At 38.8% G+C, this 24,735-nt stretch overlaps 1 protein-coding gene across 1 annotated transcript in view; it reads right to left on the reverse strand.

Moving 5' to 3' along the window:
* Window positions 1-24,735, reverse strand: part of LOC128653797 (ABC-type organic anion transporter ABCA8) — a 669,484-nt gene that overhangs the window by 265,770 nt on the left and 378,979 nt on the right. The window contains exons 22-23 of the mRNA XM_053707306.1: window positions 14,790-14,927; window positions 11,143-11,256 (exon numbers count right to left, since the gene is read on the reverse strand). Of these exons, the coding sequence (XP_053563281.1) occupies window positions 11,143-11,256; window positions 14,790-14,927 (252 nt within the window). The remainder of the gene's footprint in view (window positions 1-11,142; window positions 11,257-14,789; window positions 14,928-24,735) is intronic.

Consider the following 24,735-nt stretch of genomic DNA (forward strand, 5'->3'; position numbering starts at 1 on the left):
TTACCAGTTGTCAACTCCTAGGATGTGAATGGCAGAGAGATGACAATTGTGAGTCTCGGCCCACGGGAGAATGCGAGTCACCTCCATCATTGCTAAGGAACTCTGTGTTCCCCCCTGGTGGTTGATGTAAGCCACTGAGGGGATGTTGTGTGACTGGAATCTAATAAACCGGACCAAAGCTAGTTGAGGCCAAGCTATCAAAACATTGAAGATCGCTCTCAATTCTAGGATGTTTATTGAAGAGACAACTCCTCCGGAGTCCACAGGCCCTGTGTTTTAAGGAGTCCCAAACTGCTCCCCAGCCTAACAGGCTGGCGACCCTGGTCATGATTACCCAGGAAGGCCTCAGGAAGCATGTGCTCCAAGACAGATGGTCCTGTGAAATGCACCACGAGAGAGAGACTTTGGAGTCCAGATTTATCCTCTGCGAGAGATATGAGTGGCCCCCGTTCCATTGACTGAGCATGCATAGTTGCAGAGGTCTCAGATGGAACCAAGCAAAAGGAATGATGTCCATGGAAGCAACCATCAGACCAATCACCTCCATGCATTGAGCCACTGATGGACGAATAGCAGACTGGAAAAAAAGCAAAAAAGCATGAAGTTTGGATTTTCTGACGTCTGTTAGAAACATCTTCATGGACAAGGAATCTATAATTGTTCCTAAGAAACATACCCTTGTATCTGGTACAAGGGAACTCTTTCCCAGATTCACTTTCCACCTGTGGGGACGTAGAATAGACAACATCTCTGTATGGGATCTTGCTAGATGAAAAGATGGCTCTTGAACTAAGATGTTGTCCAGATAAGGCACCACAGCAATGCCCTGGGATCTGACCACTGCCAGAAGAGCACCCAGAACCTTTGTGAAAATTCTGGGAGTAGTAGCAAGGCCAAAACGAAGGGCAACTGGAAATGTTTGTCCAGAAAGGCAAACCTCAGATACTGATAATGATCCCTGTGAATGGGAACATGAAGATACGCATCCTTCAGATCTTTGGTCATCATTAACTGACCCTCTTGAACCAAAGGAAGAATGGAACAGATGGTCTCCATTTTGAAGGATGGAACTTTGCACTTCCTCCCTTGACAGAGGCAAAGAGAATGACTGGGGGTTATGGGTAAGGGAAGTGATACTTAACAGCTCTGCTGGGGTGCTCTTTGCCTCCTCCTGCTGACGAGGAGTGAATATCCCACTAGTAATTGGAATGATTTGTGGACTCTCCATGCCACAGGAAAGAAAAGGAAGCTATCAATAGCTACAACCAGATGTCTGAGAAGGCAGGTTGAGAAAAACCCTCGTGTGACTGCAGAAGTCCTGAAGCAAAACTTAGTGGCAACAGGCACTGAGGTTTCAGTTTGCACAGTAGGATGCTTACTAAACACAGAAGGTTTCCATGCCGGAACTCCAAGATGTACACCACTACTGACCCAAATGCACAAGAAAATTCTGCACCAATATGCTCAAAATCATACAAATCAGCAACATAAGTTTTGGGATTCTGTTCTGTGGAGAGATAAAACAAAACTGGAACTTTTTGGCCAGACGGATCAGCGGTATGTCTGGAGGAAGAAGAAGGAAGCATATGCTAAAAAAACACTCTGCCTACAGCTAAGCATGGTGGTGGCTGGATGATGCTCTGGGGCTGCTTTGCATTCTCTGGCACTGGTAACCTGTAGCATGTGGAAGGCAAAATTTATTAATTGAAGTATCAGGAAATCCTAGAAAAAGACATCATGCCATCGGTGAGGAAGCTGAAGCTTGGGCATCATTGGACCTTCAAACAGGATAATGATCCCAAGCATATCTCAGAAGAAGTTCTGGAAGATTCTACAGTGGCTATCACAGTCACCTGACTTGAACCCCATAGAACATCTCTGGTGGGATTTAAATAAGGCGGTTGCAGCACACAAACCCAAGAATATTACTGAACTTGAGGCCATTGTTCATGAGGAATGGGCTAAGATTCCTCAGGAACACTGCTAGAAGCTGGTGTCTGGCTATGCATCTCATTTACAGCAGGTCATAACAGCAAAGGTGTGCTCTTCTAGGTACTAAAGATGCGTGCCATGAAGGTGTTGAATAATTTTGAGACTGCAGAATTCATTAATAATTGCATTTTCAGTTGAATTTGGGGAAACCATTTGAAGCATTCTTTGTGTTAAGCTATTTAAATTGCTTTTGTTTGATTTGTTCATTGCAAACAGCTGAAAGTCTATAAATTTGCAATAGTGGTTGAATAATTTTGATTACAACTGTATATATCTGTATATTAATATACATATATATTTTTTATTTGCTGCCCATTGCTGCGCAACTTACCCGCTGTGCTGTGTTAGGTTCTTTGCCATGTCTGACGGTATCAGAATGAGGACAACCTTTGCACTCCCTTCTCAGTCAATTTACTGGTTCTGAGTCTCCAAGAAACAAACACCTAGATTTAGAGTTTGGCGTTAGCCGTCAAAAGCAGCGTTAAGGGGTCCTAACGCTGCTTTTTACCGCCCGCTGGTATTTAGAGTCATGTAGGTAAAGGTGTACCGCTCACTTTTATTCCGCGACTTTTGGCTACCGCAGATCCCCTTATGGCAATTGCGTATCCTATCTTTTCTATGGGATTTGCCTAACGCCGGTATTACGAGTCTTGGAAGAAGTGAGCGGTACACCCTCTACCGACAAGACTCCTACCGACAAAAAAAGTCAGTAGTTAAGAGCTTTATGGGCTAACTCGGAACATAAAGCTCTTAACTACAGTGCTAAAAAGTACACTAACACCCAGAAACTACCCATGAACCCCTAAACCGAGGCCCCCCCACATCGCAAACACTAAGATAAAATTATTTAACCCCTAATCTGCCGACCGGACATCGCAGCCACCTACATTATACCTATGAACCCCTAATCTGCTGTCTCTAACATCGCCGACACCTATATTATATTTATTTATTAACCCCTAATCTGCCGCCCCCAACGTCACCGCTACCTAAATACAATTATTAACCCCTAATCTGCAGACCGGACATTGCCGCCACTATAATAAATGTATTAACCCCCTAAACCGCCACACTCCCGCCTCGCAAACACTATAATACATTTTATTAACCCCTAATCTGTCCCCCGAACGTCGCCGCCATCTACCTACAATTATTAACCCCTAATCTGCTGCCCCCAACGCCGCTGCTACTATAATAAAGTTATTAACCCCTAAACCTAAGTCTAACCCTAACACCCCCCTAACTTAAATATAATTTAAATTAAACGAAATAAATTTACTATAATTATTAAAAATAATCCTATTTAAAACTAAATACTAGAAAATAAACCCTAATATAGCTGCAATATAACTAATAGTTACATTGTAGCTATTTTAGGATTTATATTTATTTTACAGGCAACTTTGTATTTATTTTAACTAGGTACAATAGCTATTAAATAGTTATTAACTATTTAATAGCTACCTAGTTAAAATAATTACAAAATTACCTGTAAAATAAATCCTAACCTAAGTTACAATTAAACCTAACACTACACTATCAATAAATTAATTAAATAAATTAACTACAATTACCTAAAATTAAATACAATTAAATAAACTAAACTATAGTAAAAAAAAAAAAAAACAAGTTTAAACTAATTACACCTAATCTAAGCACCCTAATAAAATAAAAAAGCCCCCCAAAATAAAAAAAATTCCTACCCTATACTAAATTAAAAAAGTAATCAGCTCTTTTACCAGCCTTTAAAAGGGCTTTTTGCGGGGCATTGCCCCAAAGTAATCAGCTCTTTTACCTGTAAAAAAAAATACAAGACCCCCCCCAACATTACAACCTACCACCCACACACCCCTACTCTAACCCACCCAAACTCCCCTTAAAAAACCTAACACTAACCCCCTGAAGATCACTCTACCTTGAGTCGTCTTCACCAAGCCGGGCACCACTGGTCATCCGATCCGTACAGAAGTCTTCATCCGATGGGGCAGAAGAGGACATCCGGATCTTCATCCAGGCGGCGTCTTCTATCTTCATCCATCCGGAGTGGAGCGGGTCCATCTTCTATCCAGCCGATGCGGAGCCATCCTCTTCAACCGACGGACAAACGACAAATGAAGGTACCTTTAAGGGATGTCATCCAAGGTGGTGCCCCTCGAATTCCGATTGGCTGATAGGATTCTATAAGCCAATCGGAATTAAGGTAGGAAAAATCTGATTGGCTGATTCAATCAGCCAATCAGATTGAAGTTCAATCCGATTGGCTGATCCAATCAGCCAATCGGATTGAGCTCGCATTCTATTGGCTGTTCCAATCACCTACCTACATTTATTAACCCCTAATCTTCCGCCCTCAACGTCGCCACCACTATAATAAAGTTATTAAACCCTAAACCTAAGTCTAACCCTAACCCTAACCCCCCCTAACTTAAATATAATTAAAATAAATCTAAATAAAATTACTACAATTAACTAAATTATTCCTATTTAAAACTAAATACTTAACTATAAAATAAACCCTAAGCTAGCTACAATATAACTAAAAGTTACATTGTAGCTTTCTTAGGGTTTATTTTTATTTTACAGGCAACTTTGTATTTATTTTAACTAGGTACAATAGTTATTAAATAGTTATTAACTATTTAATAACTTCCTAGTTAAAATAAATACAAATTTACCTTAAAATAAAACCTAACCTAAGTTACAATTACACCTAACACTACACTATAATTAAATAAATTAAATAAATTAAATACAATTAATTACAATTAAATAAAATTATCTAAAGTACAAAAAAAATCCCACTAAATCACAGAAAATAATAAAATAATTACAAGATTTTTAAACTAATTACACCTGATCTAATCCCCCTAACAAAATAATAAAGCCCCCCCCAAAATAAAAAAAAGCCCTACCCTACACTAAATTACAAATAGCCCTTAAAAGTGCCTTTTGCGGGGCATTGCCCCAAAGTAATCAGCTCTTTTACCTGTAAAAAAAAGTACAAATCCCCCCCAACATTAAAACCCACCACCCACACAACCAACCCTACTCTAAACCTACCCAATCCCCCCTTAAAAAAATAACACTAACCCCCTGAAGATCACCCTTCCCGCGAGACATCTTCACCCAACCGGGCCGAAGTCCTCAACGAATCCGGGAGAAGTCTTCATCCAACCGGGCAGAAGTGGTCCTCCAGACGGGCAGAAGTCTTCATCCAGACGGCATCTTCTATCTTCATCCATCCGGTGCGGAGCGGGTCCATCTTCAAGACATCCGACGCGGAGCATCCTCTTCAAACGATGGCCGACGACTGAATGAAGGTTCCTTTCAGCCAATATGATTGAGCTGGCATTCTATTGGCTGTTCCAATTTTTTCTACCTTAATTCCGATTGGCTGATAGAATTCTATCAGCCAATCGGAATTGAAGGGACGCCATCTTGGATGACGTCATTTAAAAAAATCTTCATTCAGTCATCGGCCGTCGTTTGAAGAGGATGCTCCGCATCGGATGTCTTGAAGATGGACCCACTCCGCGCCGGATGGATGAAGATAGAAGATGCCGTCTGGATGAACACTTCTGCCCGTCTGGAGGACCACTTCTGCCCGGTTGGATGAAGACTTCTGCCCGTCTGGAGGACCACTTCTGCCCGGTTGGATGAAGACTTCTCCCGGTAAGGTGATCTTCAAGGGGTTAGTGTTAGGTTTTTTTAAGGGGTATTGGGTGTTTTTTAGAGTAGGGTTGGTTGTGTGGGTGGTGGGTTTTAATGTTGGGGGGAGTTGCACTTTTTTTTTACAGGTAAAAGAGCTGATTACTTTGGGGCAATGCCCTGCAAAAGGCCCTTTTAAGGGCTATTTGTAATTTAGTGTAGGGTAGGGCTTTTTTTTTATATTGGGGGGCTTTTTTATTTTGTATGGGGGATTAGATTAGGTGTAATTAGTTTTAAAATCTTGTAATTATTTTATTATTTTCTGTAATTTAGTGTTTGTTTTTTTCGTACTTTAGATAATTTTATTTAATTGTAATTAATTGTATTTAGTTTAGGTAATTAATTTAATTATAGTGTAGTGTTAGGTGTAATTGTAACTTAGGTTAGGTTTTATTTTACAGGTACATTTGTCTTTATTTTAACTAGGTAGTTATGAAATAGTTAATAACTATTTAATAACTATTCTAGCTAGTTAAAATAAATACAAAGTTGCCTGTAAAATAAAAATAAACCCTAAGCTAGCTACAATGTAACTATTAGTTATATTGTAGCTATCTTAGGGTTTATTTTATAGGTAAGTATTTAGTTTTAAATAAGAATAATTTAGTTAATTGTAGTAATTTAATTTACATTTATTTAAATTATATTTAAGTTAGGGGGGGTTAGGGTTAAGGTTAGACTTAGGTTTAGGGGTTAGTAACTTTATTATAGTGGTGGCGATGTTGTCGGCGGCAGATTAGGGGTTAATAAATGTAGTTAGATTGCGGCGACATTGGGGGCGGCAGATTAGGGGTTAATAAATATAATGTAGGGTTCGGCGATGTTGGGGGCAGCATATTAGGGGTTCATAAGTATAATGTAGGTGGCAGCGGTGTCCGGAGCAGCAGATTAGGGGTTAATAAGTGTAAGATTAGGGGTGTTTAGACTCGGGGTTCATGTTAGGGTGTTAGGTGTAGACATAAAATGTATTTCCCCATAGGAATCAATGGGGCTGCGTTAGGAGCTAAACGCTGCTTTTTTGCAGGTGTTTTTGCACGTTCAGCCAGCTCACCGCTAACTTAAGCAGCGCTGGTATTGAGGTGAGATGTGGAGCAAAATTTTGCTTTACGATCACTTTTTTGCGGTTAACGCCGGGTTTATAAAAATCCGTAATACCAGCGCTGTCTGCAAGTGAGCGGTGAGCATAAACTCACCTCCTAACGCAAAACTCGTAATCTAGGTGTATGAATGCAAGTTATTCACACATTAGTTACCTTGATGTGATCATAGTGAAGCAGGAAGGAAGATTGATTACAGATCTGTATGTGAAGGATGCAGATATAAATTCTTTATTATTAGCTTTAAGCTTTCATCCTAAATCACTATTGGAGAGTTTACCAGTTAGTCAATTCTCAAGAATCAGGAGGATAGTCTCTGAAGATAAGCTGTTAATAAATAGGGAACAAAAGATTATGGAAAATTCCTAGACAGAGGCTATTCTGTTGAATGTGTGAGGAATGCTAGGGAGAGGAGTAAGGTGACCATGAGTGTTGTAAGCCCTGATGAACCACCCTTCTGTATGTTTACACCTAGGTTTAACTTAATTACTCAACTACTGAAACATTCAGTATATAAATATTGGGACATTCTGTCAACAGTCGACTGCCTGAAGGGTGCCTTCAAGAATCGCCCTCTAGTGGGCTTCAGAAGAGGAAAAAGTCTGAAGCACCTCCTTGTATGGACCGACGCTGTGGACAGTTATCATGTGAAAGATTGGATCATATCTTTCACATATCATATCTATTAAATTCTATGGGGAGAATACATTAATACAACTTAAAAATTTCTTCTGTAATAAGACTTATTTCTAGCTTTTTATTTCACTCCTTGCTGGTACATAATTAACAGCAATCTGCAAGGAGTGTTATAATCACTATTCTCTATATGACATTTATAATGCGTGGCTGTACAAATCTATAATTTAATTATTGTTTTTACCTTTTTCCTGATGTGTAAATGTCATTTTTGTGTAGCCCATGGGGCCGAATTATCATTGTGCGGACGGACATGATCCGGCATTTATCATTGCACAAGCATTTCTAGTGAAATGCTTGTGCAATACAGCCCCCTGCAGACAGTGGGTGTCAATCAACATGATCGTATCCGATCAGGCTAATTGCTGTCCGCCTCCTCAGAGCCTGAGGTGGCGGTAAGGAGCAGCGGTCTTAAGACCACTGCTTCTTATCTTCTGTTTCCTGGCAAGCCTGAAGGCTTACGCAGAAACAGCAGCATATGGCTGCATTTGGGAGTTGATAAATTGGCCCCATGTCTGAACTGATTAATACATATTGTGTTTAGTTGTTATATTTAGTCCTTATATATATATAGATATATAGATATATATATCATCCCGACTGTTTGGGTATACGCCTTTATTATGAATCATCACGGACTACAGATATGATTGTAGACCTAACCTACTTATCTACTTCTCTATTACAAATGCTTTGTTCCATGATTTATCTTTCCCGCCCTGTATGGTGAGGTGATGTGTGTACAATGTACAGTATATGCCCTGCTGTTGGTCATAAATAATAGTTATGAAAAGAAAAAGAATAAATATATTTGATACATTAATCATATCATACTGAGAATTTAGACCATGGGGTAATTTAGTTTTGAGTCTGTGAATCCAAAAACCTTTCCCTTTGGTCAAAAGTCTAACCTGACCTCTCCTACATTTCGGTCTAAAGGCGTGTTCTATAGCTTGCCAAGAAAAGGCGAATACAATGTATTCTAGACTTGGATGTAATCACAGGCTTTAAATCTATGATCGCCACATCTGAATGTACATAGCCAGGAAGAGCCTCATGGTAATTGTCTGAGTTGGTTGGGTAATACAATGCTACCTAAGTTAAAATAATGTTTATAGGCAAATCTACACTATTTTGTTATCAATTGCTTCAGCTGATCATGCACAGTATTTCTTAATTATGTAACAAATCTGCTGATATTGATTAGAATAAATGTTGGCAAATTAAACTAAAGAGCTATGTTTACATTTCTGTTTAACCTTAAATAACTCTTGTTTAGACATGCTATTAATCTTTTAATGACTGCTGCAAAACCCAGGGATCATATAAACTTTCCAATAACCTTTATGTAAGTCTTTCATTCCTCAAATTTTACGTCTCTGAATCACTACAATTATGTGTAAAGCATATGTATTGGCCTTTGATTAAGGATTATTACTGCATCAATATAACAGTGAGTTCATGGTTTTCTGTAAGCAGCTTTCGTATGTGTGGCTGTGTCACCTGTTAAATATAAATCTATATAAAAATATTTCATTGCTGTTACACTCAAAAGTAAATAGGATAAATTTTTTATTCTAATCCACAAATGATTTAGCTAACGCATAACCTCCCCTACATATAAACAGGACATCATCTATATATCACCTGTAAAAGGATATATATATATATATATATCATGTGATATATATATATATATATATATATATATATATATCACTGATTTTTTGTTTGGTGGAGTGAGGTGTTTTTATGGAGGCCGTTTATATGCTGTTAAAAGTTTGGAAATAAAGCATCTTTGGATTTTACATATTCTACTGAGTACTGGATTTACTATGAAAGAGTGCGCTACACTATTCGTGACAGAGTATATATATATATATATATATATATACAGTATGTGTGTGTATGTATACAATATTCTCATCTTCAAAAGTGTTGGACAACTCTCAACATCTCACTCCCGTTTCTGAGTGCTGACACCACAAAGCAATTAATCCACTCGCTAGTAATTTATCAACTTGACAACTGCGCTAACCTACTCACTGGCCTTCCTCTCTCCTTCTTTAATCCATCCTAAATGCCTCTGCCAGGCTAATCCACCTTTCCTGACGCTCTGTATCTGCTGAATCTCTCTGCAAGTACCTTCACGGGCTCCCCATTAACAACAGAAATAAATTAAGAATTCTCACCCTGACCTATAATGCTCTTACAAATGCTGTTCCCCACTACATCTCCTCACTAATCAACAAGTATACTCCAGCCCACCCACTTAGATCCAACAAGGACCTGCTCCTTGCATCTTATCACCTCTTCCCATGCTAGACTGCAGGAATTCTCTTGTGTGACAACTACCCTCTGGAAGGCTCTCACTCACTGCCTTCCTTTAAACGCTACCTAAAGACATTTTTGTTCAGGGAAGACTACCACCTTAATCAGTAACACATTAATCCCACTTACCTAATAATTGCACTCATCTAACTCAGTATAAACAACATTCTCACCCTTCCTGCCCTCAACTCCTGTTTCCACTGGAATAGGGCCCTCAACGTTTCCTGTATGTGTTTGTTATATTTTGTCTTGTCTCTTTCAAATCTTGTATCATTGTTTTATTTAAACAAATATTACCCTTGAACAGCGCTTTGGAATATGCTGGCACTATATAAATAAATAAATAAATAAATAATAATAATAATAATAATAATAAAGGGGTTAGAGCAGGAAAGGGCAAACATCTCCCCATCACTATCCTACACAGTTAGAAAAAAAACCTTGAAACATAAAAAATTGTATTCCAGGAAGAAGCTCATCACTTGCAAGATGAACCCAATTAATCTAGTAGAATAGCTAGTTTTATATTGTAAGAAATAATTAGCTGCCCAAAGACCAAAATTATTGGAAATGCTAGAATAAAGAGAGGTAACATCTATTGTCAACCACCCATCCTCTTTTAGATTATGTAGGGAGTCATGTACTTTGTGTAGATGGTGAAAAATGGGAACAACCAGTTTTCCACACTAAGAAATGCTGCTGTTTGCTTTGCAATGTAACCAAAATAAACTGCCTCATCTATAAGGAAATCTAGATGCCACTTAAAACCTTTAATAGGGTCTCAACCTAATTTTCATCAAGCTGTAATATTGTGTAATTGTCTATGTACCTCAGCAATATAGTCAAAGCGATCAAGGACAACTATACTGCCACCCTTATTGTATTTTTGAAGACTGTATTCACTCGCCTTCTCAGAGATTATAGTGTCTATTTCTCTTGTTGGTTAAGGTTAGGGCTATCATAACAAAAGTTAAAATGTTACTGAGGCCTGGAGAATAGAAGTTGAGGCCTCATGATCTGGAAAAACTCTAGGTGGCCCGGGGTGTGAAAAAGTAAACCATTTAAATACCCTCTTTTAGATGCAATGGAGATAAGCAATGATGTTATGTCCATTTATACCTGTGGTAAACATAAGACTAAATAATGTCTGAAGTGCAGTAGTAATGGTGTATTTTGTTGGTTTTAAGTTGGAAGCAAATGTAATGATGCATTTTTATTTATGCAAGTAACCATATAAGCTGCTAATTCCAGATAACAGTGCTATGCTTGAAAGAACCTTAATATTCTGGTCCATTTTGAGATCAGAAACTCTTCTTACCCTGTTATCCTCAGTGCTGCTCATTGCAAAATGAGGTGGGAGACCCGAAGCAAAGACCATTAGAGAAACACAAAAATATAAATATATATAGTGGTTGTCTTCCCATTCCTCTCTCTGAAAAGAAATAACAAATAAATCAGGCATTATAATGGCTGAAGTGTATGTCACTTGGAGCTCTATTATTAAAAACTTTAAGGCTTGGAGAGAAATTATAATGCAGATTTTAAAGAGGTAGAGATGATAGCTGCCTCCCATATAAAGTAAGAAGACTCTCTGGAATGATGAATCTCACAGGGGAGTGAAGTTACAACTTACAATAATATAAATTCTCAGTTTGCAGCAAATACAAATTAAATGAAAAGTAACACATGCTGCAGGATGTGCAGGGTGTGCAGGGTGGGAGATTAATAGTGCTGCTAGACAGCACTATTCATGTGCTTTTTCAGATGCGCAATACATGTTCTTCTCTGAGCATCCTGCAGCATGTGTATCTTATAAGGGCCAGGAATACATGGTGGAGGTAGCACCCTACTCTGAGAACACTAATGACTTGAAACTCAATGGTCTAGATTCAATAAAACCCTTTAGGGAAAATAAAATCAAACTGAAAAAACACCACAACAATAAAATTGCCTAATACAGAGAGATTTGTGATGGCCCATTTTAAGAGCTGCAAGTTCAGCTGTAATATATGCATCTATCTAGTAAACGAAGGATACTGAGATTACAAAACAAATAAAAAAAAATTAAAAAAGACCCTTTATAAACAGTTTATTCTAATGTATGCACAAAATGAAACTAGATACAAAAAAATTAAAAAATAAATAATAATAAAAATTTAACAACATTGTCAACTTTGTAAAAGCAAGACTCAATGCAAAATAGAGTGTTTATAAATTCCACTACTCCTCTAGAATCCCCCGAAACATGCTCTTTTGTACATCTTTGAGGTTTTTGAGGCAGTTCTTACTCTATTCAGCAAGATTACTTAATCCTAATAAAACAACATGGAAATACTTTACAATTATGAAGATTTACAAACACTCGGCCAGATTACGAGTTTTGCGTTATGAGTGGCTCGGTAATAACTTGCAAGTTATTTTCACCGCTCACCTTTAATAGCGCTGCTATTACAGGTTTGCATAAACCCGGCATTTGCGGGCGATATGGCTGCGTTGAGCTCCATACCGCACACAAATACCAGCGCTGCTTTGAGCTGCTTTGAGCTGCTTTGACGTGCACGTGCACAATTTCCCCATAGACATCAATGGGGAGAGCCGGCTAAAAAAAAGCCTAACACCTGCAATGATGGAGCGTAAAGCTCCGTAACGCAGCCCCATTGATGTCTATGGTGAAGGAAATGTATGTTTAAACCTAACACCCTAACATAAACCCCGAGTCTAAACACCCCTAATCTGCCAACCCCAACGTCGCCGACACCTGCCTACACTTATTAACCCCTAATCTGATGCCACCAATGTTGCCGCCACCTACATACACTTATTAACCCCTAATCTGCAGCCCCCAATATCGCTGCCACCTACATAAATTTATTAACCCCTAATCTGCTGCCCCAAAGTCGCTGCCGCCACTATACTAAAGTTATTAAACCCTAAACCTCTGGCCTCCCACATCATTAACACTTCAGACTTGCCAGAAACAGCAGTTATGAAGTAGCGGTCTAAAGACCGCTGCTCCATAACCCTGTCCGCCTGCTCTGAGCAGGTGGACAGGAATCGCCGGAATTCAACCCGATTGAGTACAATTGGGTTGATTGACACCCCCCTGCTGGCGGCCAATTCGCCGCGAGTCTGCAGGGGGCGGCGTTGCACCAGCAGCTCTTGTGAGCTGCTGGTACAATGCTGAATACGGAGAGCGTATTGCTCTCCGCATTCAGCGAGGTCTTGCGGACCTGAGCCGCACTGTCAGATCAGGTCCACAAGACCTTTGATAAATAGGCCCCAATGTCTAACCCCATCCCTAACACCCCTAACTTTAATATAATTCAAATAAATCTAAATGAAAATTACTATTATTACCTAAATAATACCTATTTAAGACTAAATACTTACCTGTAAAATAAACCCTAAGCTAGCTATAATATAACTAATAGTTACATTGTAGCTATCTTAGGTTTTATTTTTATTTCACAGCTAAGTTTGTATTTATTTTAACTAGGTAGACTAGTTTGTAAATAGTTATTAACTATTTACTAGCTACCTAGTTAAAATAAATACAAATTTACCTGTAAAATAAAACCTAAGCTGAGTTAGTGGGTGTTAGGGTTAGGGTTAGATTTAGGGTTAGGTTTAGGGGTTAATAACTTTAGTTTAGTGGCGGCTACATTGGGGGCAGCAGATTAGGGGTCAATAAGTGTAGTTAGGTGGCGGCGATTTTGGGGGCTGCAGATTAGGGGTTAATAATATTTAACTAGTGTTTGCGATGCAGGAGTGCGGTGGTTTAGGGTTCAATATGTTTATTATAGTGGCAGCGATGTCCGGAGCGGCAGATTAGGGGTTAATAAATGTATTTTAGTGTTTTCGATGCGGGAGGGCCTCGGTTTAGTGGTTAATAGGTAGTTTATGGGTGTTAGTGTACTTTGTAACACTTTAGTTATGAGTTTTATGCTACAGCTTTGTAGCGTAAAACCCATAACTACTGACTTTCAGGTGATGGTACAGATCTTGTAGTTATAGGCTGTGCCGCTCACTTTTTGGCCGGACAGGCAAACTCGTAATACCGGCTCTATGGAAGTCCCATTGAAAAAGGACTTTTTGAAAGGTGTAGTAGTTACGTTGCGTGACGGCTAAAAAGGTGTGCGGTACAGTTATACCTACAAGACTCGTAATATCAGCGGTAGTGAAAAAGCAGCGTTATGAAGCTTTTTCACTCATAACACACAACTCGTAATCTAGCTGACTATTTTGTAGTTGTGCTGTGGTTGTAGTTCTTGTCGTTAGTTTTTACTTGTTGCTAGTGGTTCTTGTTGCTTTGCAAGATATCATGTATTGTGTTAATGGCAGCAAGGCCCACTAATAACATTTTAGAAAAGATACTGTGTGATACCTAAATGAAGGGAGCCTTTATGAGTTTTGATTGTGATCTCAGCTTAAAGGTGCAGGACACCCCAAACATTTCTTTTGTGATAGAACATACAATTTTAATCCACTTGCCAATTTATTTCTATTATCAAATTTGCTTCATTCTTTTGTTATCATTTGCTGAAGGAACAGCATTGCACTACTGATAGCTTATTGAGCACATCTAGTTAGTCAATCCCAAGAGACAAATGTGTGCAGGCACCGATAAGATCCCACTAGTGTAGGATATGTGCATGTTGTTTTTAAACAAGTGAAACCAAGAGACCAAATCACATTTGAAAATAAAAGTGAATTTAAAAGTGTCTTAAAATTGCATACTCTATCTGAATCATGCAAGGCTATTTTAGACTTTCCTTTTCGTTTAACAATAAGCCTAGCAAGCATCCGTAAATCTAGCCCAATGACAAATTACAGTTACCTGATTTTTAGAATTGTATTATGTAAACAGCACGGGACTGTGAGTTTGATCATTTAGATGCCCTACGTTAGCTTGGGAGAATGAAGCAGAAATGATCAGACAGACAGAGAAACTCATCATTTACTTACATCACTTAACGCATTATTCCAAACACGAATGTGATGAGTTGAGTTGAAGGTCTTCAGAAAAGCATTGCTAATGATGTTTATGAGCACAGGCAATGCGTTGAAAGCTTTGGGATTTCCTATAATTCTGAAATTGTAGCCCTAAAAAAAAACACAAAATATTTACAAGAGTTATATCACAGTAAGCAATTTCAGCTGTGTAAAGATGTGATAGTAAGAAGCCCATTCCCTATATCCCCCCAGTTTCACAAAACATGTGTCTACTTATGACTTATGGAAAGGGTTTGATTTATTTTACTGATTTATGTAAACTTTACTTAAAGGGTCATTAATCACTAAGGGGCATATTTATCAAAGTGGCATTCGCCGGTGTCAATACGCTCGCCAGACATTGCCAGACATTGCTGTCGCGAATCCACATACGATCCCCTTATTTATCAAAAAACCTTAAAAAACACGTGCGTCAAGTACGGTGCGATGAGCATCGGACTGTTGTTAACTAACAGTCACCGATGACACGGTTATTCGGCTTTTGCCCAACTTTATTTATACTATTTCATTACTGTCAATAAACAAGCACATTTCTCTAAAGCTAATATTTTATTTTTCATCTATTAATGTCCAAGAAATAGATAGATTTATACCTCAACAAACAATATCTCTTAGAAAGTTATTTTTATATTGATTTGTTATATGATACTTTCACATAAATGAATGTGTATTTGTATTAATATTGTTATAAAATGGGCTGGCATATAAGAAAGATGACATTTCTTAATAAAAAAGAAATTCAAGAGATGGAAGAAATACACTGAAAATAGGATGATAGTAAAGAGGTGATTTTAATTTCTGCTGTATCTGAATCATGACAGTTTAATGTTAGGTGGGCTATCCCTTTGAGCTATCATTTTAAGATTATATTGAATCAAACATCAATTCGAATTTTAAAATTATTGTCTAAAATATTACACTGTTTGTCCTATTATCAGCATCAATGTTTATCTTTAATACTAATTTCACATATACATACTTTCAAAGTATAATACACAATGAGGCCTACTTATCAAGCCGTCAACTGTGCTGCATTCAACGGCACCAATACGCTCGCCTGACAACGCCTGACATCACGGCCGCGGACCTGAATACGCTCTCCATATTTAACAAAAAAGCTGTCAAAAAGTCGCGCACCAAGTACGGGGCGATGAGCAGCGGACTGTTGTTAACTAACAGTCATCGATCTTGCTGCTCTTCGGCTTTTTCACAGCTTTATTTGTACCCTGTCAGTAAACAGCGGCACTATACTAAACTGTTTAACCCCTATCCCGCCACTCCCGGACCACGCCGCAACTAAATAAAGTTATTAACCCCTATTCCGCTGCTCCTCGACACCGCCGCAACTCTAATGAACTTATTAACCCCTATCTCGCCGCTCCCGGACCCCGCCACCACCTACATTATGTTCTTAACCCCTAATCTGCTGCACCCTACACCGCCGCCACCTACATTATGTTATTAACCCCTATCCTGCCGCTCCCGGAGCCCACCGCAACTAAATAAAGTTATTAACCCCTAAACTGCCAGCCCCCCACATCGCCATAAAATAAATTAACCTATTAACCCCTAAACCTAACAACCCACTAACTTTATATTAAATATTAACTCATCCCTATCTTATAATAAATTTAAACTTACCTTTAAAATTAAATTAAACTATATCAAACTATTAATTAACCTACCCTAACTATTATACTAAAATTACATTAAACTATATTAAACTAATAATTAATCTACACTATTATACTAAATTACATTAAACTACAAATTAAATTAACTATATTATATATTTAAACACCTAACCCTACTCAAATAATTAAGTTACAAAAAACTAACAACTAAGTTACAAAAAATAACAAACTCTAAGCTACACAAAATAAAAAAGAAATGATCAAATATTTAAACTAATTACATCTAATCTAAGAGCCCTATGAAAATAAAAAAGCCCCCTCCCCAAAATAAAAAAACCCTAACCTACAATAAACTACAAATAGCCCTTAAAAGGGCTTTTTGCGGGGCATTGCCCCAAAGAAATCAGCTCTTTTACCTGTAAATAAAAAATACAAATACCCCCCAACAGTAAAACCCACCACCCACACAACCAACCCCCCCAAATAAAAACATTACTAAAAAAAAATAAGCTCCCCATTGAGCTGAAAAGGGCATTTGGATGGGCATTGCCCTTAAAAGGGCATTTAGCTCTATTGTAGCCCAAACCCTAATCTAAAACTATAACCCACCCAATACACTCTTAAAAAAAAAACCTAACATCCATCCTCCAAGAAGCCGGCAGAAGTCTTCATCCAAGCGGCCGAAGTCTTCATCAAAGCCCCGCAGAAGTCTTCACCCAGACGGCATCTTCTATCTTCATCCATCCGGCGCGGAGCGGCTCCATCTTCCAGACATCCGACGCGGAGCATCCTCTTCTTCCGACTACCCGACGAATGAAGGTTACTTTAAATGACATCATCCAAGATGGCGTCCCTTAGATTCCAATTGGCTGATAGAATTCTATCAGCCAATCGGAATTAAGGTTGAAAAAATCCTATGGCTGTTGCAATCAGCCAATAGGATTGAGCTTGCATTCTATTGGCTATTCCAATCAGCCAATAGAATGCGAGCTCAATCCTATTGGCTGATTGGATTAGAATTCTATCAGCCAATCGGAATCTAAGGTATGCCATCTTGGATGATGTCATTTAAAGTAACCTTCATTCGTCGGGTAGTCGGAAGAAGAGGCTCCGCGTCGGATGTCTTGAAGATAAAGCCGCTCCGCGCCGGATGGATGAAGATAGAAGATGCCGTCTGGTTGAAGACTTCTGCGGGCTTGGATGAAGACTTTGGCCGCTTCGTTGAGGACTTCTGCTGGCTTCTTGGAGGATGGCTGTTAGGATTTTTTAAGGGTTTATTGGGTGGGTTTTATTTTTAGATTGGGGGTTTGGGCTGCAATAGAGCTAAATGCCCTTTTTAAGGGCAATGTCCATCCAAATGCCCTTTTCAGGGCAATGGGGATCTTAGGTTTTCTTAGATTAGGTTTTTAGTTTGTGGGGTTGGTTGTGTGGGTGGTGGGTTTTACTGTTGGGGGGTATTTGTATTTTTTTATTTACAGGTAAGAGAAGTGATTTCTTTGGGGCAATGCCCCGCAAAAGGCCCTTTTAAGGGCTATTTTTAGTTTATTGTAGGCTAGGGTTTTTTTTATTTTGGGGGGCTTTTTTATTTTTATAGGGCTCTTAGATTAGGTGTAATCTTTGATAATTTATTTTTTTTATTTTGTGTAACTTAGTGGGGGGTTTTTTGTAACTTAGTTGTTAGTTTTTTGTAACTTAGTAATTTTTTAGTGTAGATTTAAATTATTTGAGTAGGGATAGGTATTTAAATATATAATTTATTTTATTTAATTTGTAGTTTAATGTAATTTATTATAATAGTTAGTGTAGATTAATTATTAGTTTAATATAGTTTAATGTAATTTAGTATAACAGTTAGGGTAGATTAATTAATAGTTTAATGTAATTTTAGTATAATAGTTAGGGTAGGTTAATTAATAGTTTAATTTAAATCTAAAGGTAAGTTTAAATTTATTATAAGATAGGGATGAGCTAATATTTAATATAAAGTTATCGGGTTGTTAGGTTTAGGGGTTAAAAGTTTAATTTAGTTTATGGTGATGTGGGTTGCTGGCGGTTTAGGGGTTAATAGGTTTAGTAAGTGGTAGTGATGTGGGTGGCCAGCGGTTAATACATTTATTTAGCTGCGGTGGGCTCCGGGAGTGGCGGGATAGGGGTTAATAACTTTATGTAGGTGGCGGCGGTGGCTAGAGCGGAAGATTAGGGGTTAATAACTTTTATTTAGGTGGCGGCAATGTCGGTGCGGCAGATTAGGGGTGTTTAGACTCGGGGTACATGTTAGGTGTAAAAGTTACTTTTATTCTCCCATAGGAATCAATGGGATATCGGGCAGCAGCGAACAGGAGCTTTCGCTGCTTTCAGACTGCCATTGATTCCACCAGGGCGGCGGATTGAAAACCAGGTACGCTGGGCCGGAATAGTGGCGAGCGTACCTGGTAGAAAGTTGATAACTTGCAAAAGCAGTCAGATAGTGCCGAATTTGCATTGGGAACATCTGTAGTGACGTAAGCATCGATCTGTGTTGGACTGAGACCGACGGATCGTATGTTACGTCACAGATTTCTACTTTTTCCGATCTGTAGGCTTTGATAACTAAGGGGAATCAGGCTCGTCACAATTACGCTGCAGAATTCCAACGTATTTGCGGTTGATGGCTTGATAAATATCCCTCAATGTAACAAATGGCACTTACAAGTTCTGATGAGTGATCAATGACACAAGTATCGAGCAATTTGATTCGTTAGTGATAGTTTCAAATGTATATTTCAATCAGATTGGCTGATGTCATAAATCATGTGATTATGCATATTCCAATCAAAAGTGGTGGATAAATTCACTAGTGTGTGAGTTGTTTAGGAGTTTGCATCATAATTGGTGCGAAAAGTGTTGCGTCAAAATTGGTGCGAAGTGGAGAGTGGGACTTGTATTACATGGCTTAAGCATGGTGCACATAGATTTTTCACAAAAAATAAAAAGGAAGTTAGCTACCTGGTCTATGATTAAGGCTCATGCTGAAACGCGTAAGAACGTTTCTTAGCCTATTTTAGTTACGAGGTGGATTAATTTTTAAAGTTGAAATAAAGTTTGGAAATATTTTTATAAGGAACCGTTCTACTTGTTTTTTGAATATTCATTATTTACGGAGTGAGGTCTCTGTTGTTCTTTTACGGATCCATAGCTGTAAGAGGTTTGGATTGTTTATCGCCAAAGGAGTGGGAGGAGTCGACTGAAATAGCTCCAATTGCTATTCCGAGGAAACCCGAAAGACCGTGGCAAGCCGAGATGGGTGTGAGGTGTAATGGAATTCACCCCCCTGGCGAGTAAGTCCACGGCGAGCTGGTAAAGCAAAAGAAGATATCCGCCAGCAAGAAGGGAGCCGACGGAAAGAAACAGGAGCTCAGCGGTAAAGCAAGCTGCATGAAAAGGTCGGTAGCCGATTTATTTTGGGGATAAAGACTCCGATTGTTTGTTGGCATTTCTGGGACTTGGATTGAGATCTACACCTGGTATGTGTCCTGCACAATTTTTTGTCTGTAGTTAGCTATATTATGTTGTGTATTTATTTCATTTTTATCTCTATATCTATTAGTGCGACAAGTTTGAGGCAAAACTTTGCAACAAATTTGGAGAAATAATATTGTCCCCTTGCTTTGTAATGAGAGACAACTTTATAACATAATCCATAAATAGTAATCTATTTTTCATTTTTAGCCCTATATATACTAGTGCACCAAATGTGGAGCAATAATATTGTATGATTTAGAAAGGGTATTCAATTTTAATAGAGTTTCTAATTTACGTTTATTATGTAATATACTTCATTCTCTTGCAGCATCGAAGATAAGCTTTCTGTGTTTTCAGACTCCAATTGAGTTCTATGGCATCCGCGGCCTCAAGGGTGGCGGATTGAAAACTAGGTACGCTGCATCAGAATAGACGCCAGTGTACCTGTTAAATGTTTGATAAATTTTGAAAAGGGTCAAATAGAGTTAAATCTGAATTCGAAACATCTGTAATGATGCAAGCATCGGTCTGTATCAAATTGAGATTGCGGGAGCGTATATTACATCACAAATTTCAACATTTGTCGATCTTGATGCTTTGATAACTACGGTGGATCAATCTCATGACAAATATGACGCGGGATTCAAGCGTATTTTCAGTTGACGCTTTGATAAATATGCCCCAGGAGCAAGATTACAAGTGGCATGCTATTTAGCGCTTGCGTTTGAGAGTAAACACCGCTAGAAGTAATATTTTTAGATGTGTGTTACTGTGCGTATTACAAGTTGAAAGTCAATTTTTTGAGCGCGAGCAAAACCTGAAGTATCGCAAACACGAACTCCCCAAAGATGTCAATGGAGCGCACTTTAAAAAAAGAGATAACACTTATCGAGCACAGGCTAACCAGACACCTGATTAGACCAACTGCGCTAAATTTGGAAGTAGTTATGAAAATGTTATATTCCCTATTTTCATCACATTTTTAAATATACAGTATATTTATATATATATATTTCGCACCACTTATAATATTATCGGAATGAAAATGGCTCGCGAAAAGGAGATTGTACTAGTGCAAAACCATTTGCACCTCACTTGTAATCTATCAGAAATTATTCTGAAAGGAAAACCTATGCATACGAAAATTACAGCAAATTAAAGGTACAGTGCACTGAAAACAGCATAATTTGATTAGTATTAAGCCTAATATTTAAGTATTAAAACACACCTCTTTTCCCCTTTGTACTTTGCCCTCCATTGTGAACATTTACCTAGCAGAGAGCTCCTATTATTTGTGTGGGAGACATCTCACCACTCTCAGGGCAACCCCTTTTTTTTATAGAAGTCCACAAGGGCTGCACCTGCAAGTGTTGGCGTGGAAAACTATGTCTTGACCGACAATTTTTTTAGAATTGGGGCCTAAGTTTCACAGTACATGCTGTATAAATTAGTTTTTATAATTATAGAGCTTTTTGAGGGCGGAGTTAGCTAGGGTGTAGAAGGGTCAAGCTTTTGTGAAGCTCCGTGCACTGATCATGATAGTATTCTTTTACCACCCTCAACCGCCCAAAGACATGTGTATCTCTGTCACCCACATCAGCAAGATACATTCTGGAGCAGTCCCACTTAGAATCAGAGCTTAAGGTGTAGAAAGAGTTGTTGGATTGAGACAAAAGGGCTTGCTGTCTAGCCATGACTACTGTGACCCTTGAAGTGAGATACGTGAAAATTGTGATAATGGATCTCTTGTCCATGGGTCATCTGAGACACTCAACATAGTAAGACACCCCTACAAGCATGGATCAAGTCTGACACAAGGCAGAGATCAGGCCTTAAATGTAACAGTGTTTGGCCTGCTCTTCCAATATCATGAGAGGGTTTATCATATCGTATAAGACCTCCAGGGAAACCACATAGACCCTGTGGCACATACTAACTAAACTGGACATTGCTAGAGGTTTTACCCTTATCTTCAGGGCCTTCACCTTAGACCTGAGGGGAGCCACCACTATAGTATAGTTGACTGGAACTTTACTGCTCAGGCAAAATATTCTAAGAAGTCTCGTTGGGACGGCAAGGGCCTTAAAAAAAATTAGAAACACAAATGTTTATGTTCCTTTAAAGTGTTCTTTATGTGAAACAGAGACTCCTAAATTATACCACAAGGTCTAAAATAATAATAACAAATAAAAATAAAATCCCAAAGATGTTGTGTTATTTTTCTCCATGCTGGAGAAGTTTTGAATATCAGGCCCTATAAAAGAACTGCAGGGATTTTAGGGCCACATATATATTGTATACCAAAATAATATGAAGTTACTTTAACTATCGTTTATTCATTCCTAAGGATTCTACATGCTGCCCAAATCCCTCAATCTTTACCCCACTAAAACAATCTGACGTGGCCTCTTTTTGGCGCTAATATTATAAATAATTTGGAAGTTGGGCTTTCTCCCTCTCCTCAGCCACTTTTCTCACTCTTTACAATATTGTAAAAATGACCTAGTGCAGCTCTTCTACAATCCTGCCAGCCATATATTGCTAACATGACCGGGCAGAGACATACCTGCTGATCCCATTGATAACTCTCTATACTGTGGGCCTGTATAAACCACTTATTGTGAATTATCATTATCTACTCACAATGGCACAGAATCACAGAGGCAAAAATGCCTATTCTAAATGGACTGTAATTGACCACTTCAACCAGCATGCAACAGGTACACAGATGGGATCAGAGGAGGAGTATGCTGACTCAGCAGGCCCCTCTCATGCTCATATTAGTGCAGCCCTGCTTCAATTTTCGTTTAGCACTGATTTGTCTGAAGCAACACTGAATAATCTGGTAGACACTATCAAGAAGATCTTAGCCTTATCAAAAACATTTAAAAACCATGTGCAGATATCAAGAGAGAAAATTTGTCGATCATTGAACATACAGATGCCTTAGAATGCAAACAAGAACATTTAATCATATAGCAAACACTGCAACGTTTGCCACAGGCTTCTTCCAGCACATGATGGCTGGGAGTTCAACCAGAAATGAATAGGGAGTAGGTTAATCCACAACAGCCTATCCCCAAGAAACTTGGTGAGCCTTCCAATGGCATATCCAGCCACATAAACAGTATCAATCAAACAGAAAAGGCATTTTTACTGGGACATGTAATGGAGAATGAGCACTGGCACATGTAATAGAGAATGAGTGTCTCATTGACAGGGTCAACCAGATACTTAGACCCAAATAAACATCAAATAAGAGACCTAGGGATGTGGTGGCTATAGGACATTTGCTGAATTTAAAAGAATCTTCAGAGAACAAGGTAAAACATATAGATGGGAATTTCCAGTCCGCCTGTTCATCACCAAAAATGGGAAACTGTATGTAGGAACTTTACCTGACCATTCCAAGGAATTACTTCAAAGATGGGATATTCTTCCAGTAGATAAAAGTCAATCACCTACTTGAGACATCCCCTCACTACAACTGTGGGCTTTTGCCCCTGAGTGTACACCTTTGATCCCTAGATCCAAAAAAGCTTTCATTCTATTGGCTGATTTGAATTTGAAAATGAAAATCAGCCAATAGAAATATAATAAAAAACGGGTACCTCACATTCAGTGTGGGCAGGTGACCACATGAAGAGGATGTTGGGTGGAAGATCAGAGGAAAAGAAAATGGCTGAAGATAGAGGACGCCCGCCATCACCGCCACAGCCAGGATGAAGGTAGAAGCACACTGCAGCTAGGATAGAAGAGGAGCACTGCAGTTGGTGATCACAAGGAGCCAGATTCAAGTTAGACGAGTACCATCTTTGGGGTTTAGTGATAGGTAATAAGGTTTTTTTTATTTTCTTTTGGGTAGCAAAAGAGCTTTGGGACAATACTTAGAATAGTTTTTTAGACAGTCTTGCCCTGGTATACTCCTCTGACATGGTACCTAGGCAGATGTTCCCGTACTGCTGAGCGACACTGGAGGAAATCTCGGAGTTCTGCTGACTTTCTTGACTATAAGTTCATCTTGAACTCTTACTATTCTGCCCTTAATCTATATAAGCAACATTACTTCTCTACTCTTATCTCTACTCTTTCTTCAAACCGAAAGCATCTGTTCTCCACATTCATCTAGATTGTAAGTTCCCACAGGAATAGGGCCCTCAATTACCCCTGTATTTGTTTGTTAAATTGTATCTTTTATTGCATTGTTTCTCTGTTGTACTTTTATCCTTGTACCCATGGGCAGCACTGTGGAATCTGTTGGCGCTTTATAAATAAAGAAGAAGAATAATAATAATTCAATACTCTTCTCTGCCCACCCCCACCTCCCACCACAACTTTTCTCTCAGCTCAAGATTTTGCCAGCTACTTCAACAACAAAATCTACTCCATCAGAAATGAAATCAGCTCTCAACATACTACTGGTCTCCCACCCCCTCAAAAGCTCCCAATCATCCAAAACCCCATAGCCATAAATGTATCTCTTTTGCCCCTGTTACAGAGGAAGAAGTTTCTGCCCTTATACTATCCTCTCCCCTCACTACCTGTCCCCTCGACCCCATCCCCTCACAACTACTCCCCTCCCTCTCTTCTACCCTTACCCCTATACTCACACACATCTTCAACCTCTCCCTCAGCACTGATATAGTTCCCACATCTCCTTAACATGCATTGGTCATACCTATCCTCAAAAAAACCTTCTCTTGAACCAACCTACCCATCCAACTACCGCCCTATTTCCCTACTCCCTCTTGAAAAGCTAGTAT

Source organism: Bombina bombina, chromosome 1, assembly GCF_027579735.1.
Source record: "Bombina bombina isolate aBomBom1 chromosome 1, aBomBom1.pri, whole genome shotgun sequence".
In the NCBI taxonomy this organism is placed as follows: domain Eukaryota; kingdom Metazoa; phylum Chordata; class Amphibia; order Anura; family Bombinatoridae; genus Bombina; species Bombina bombina.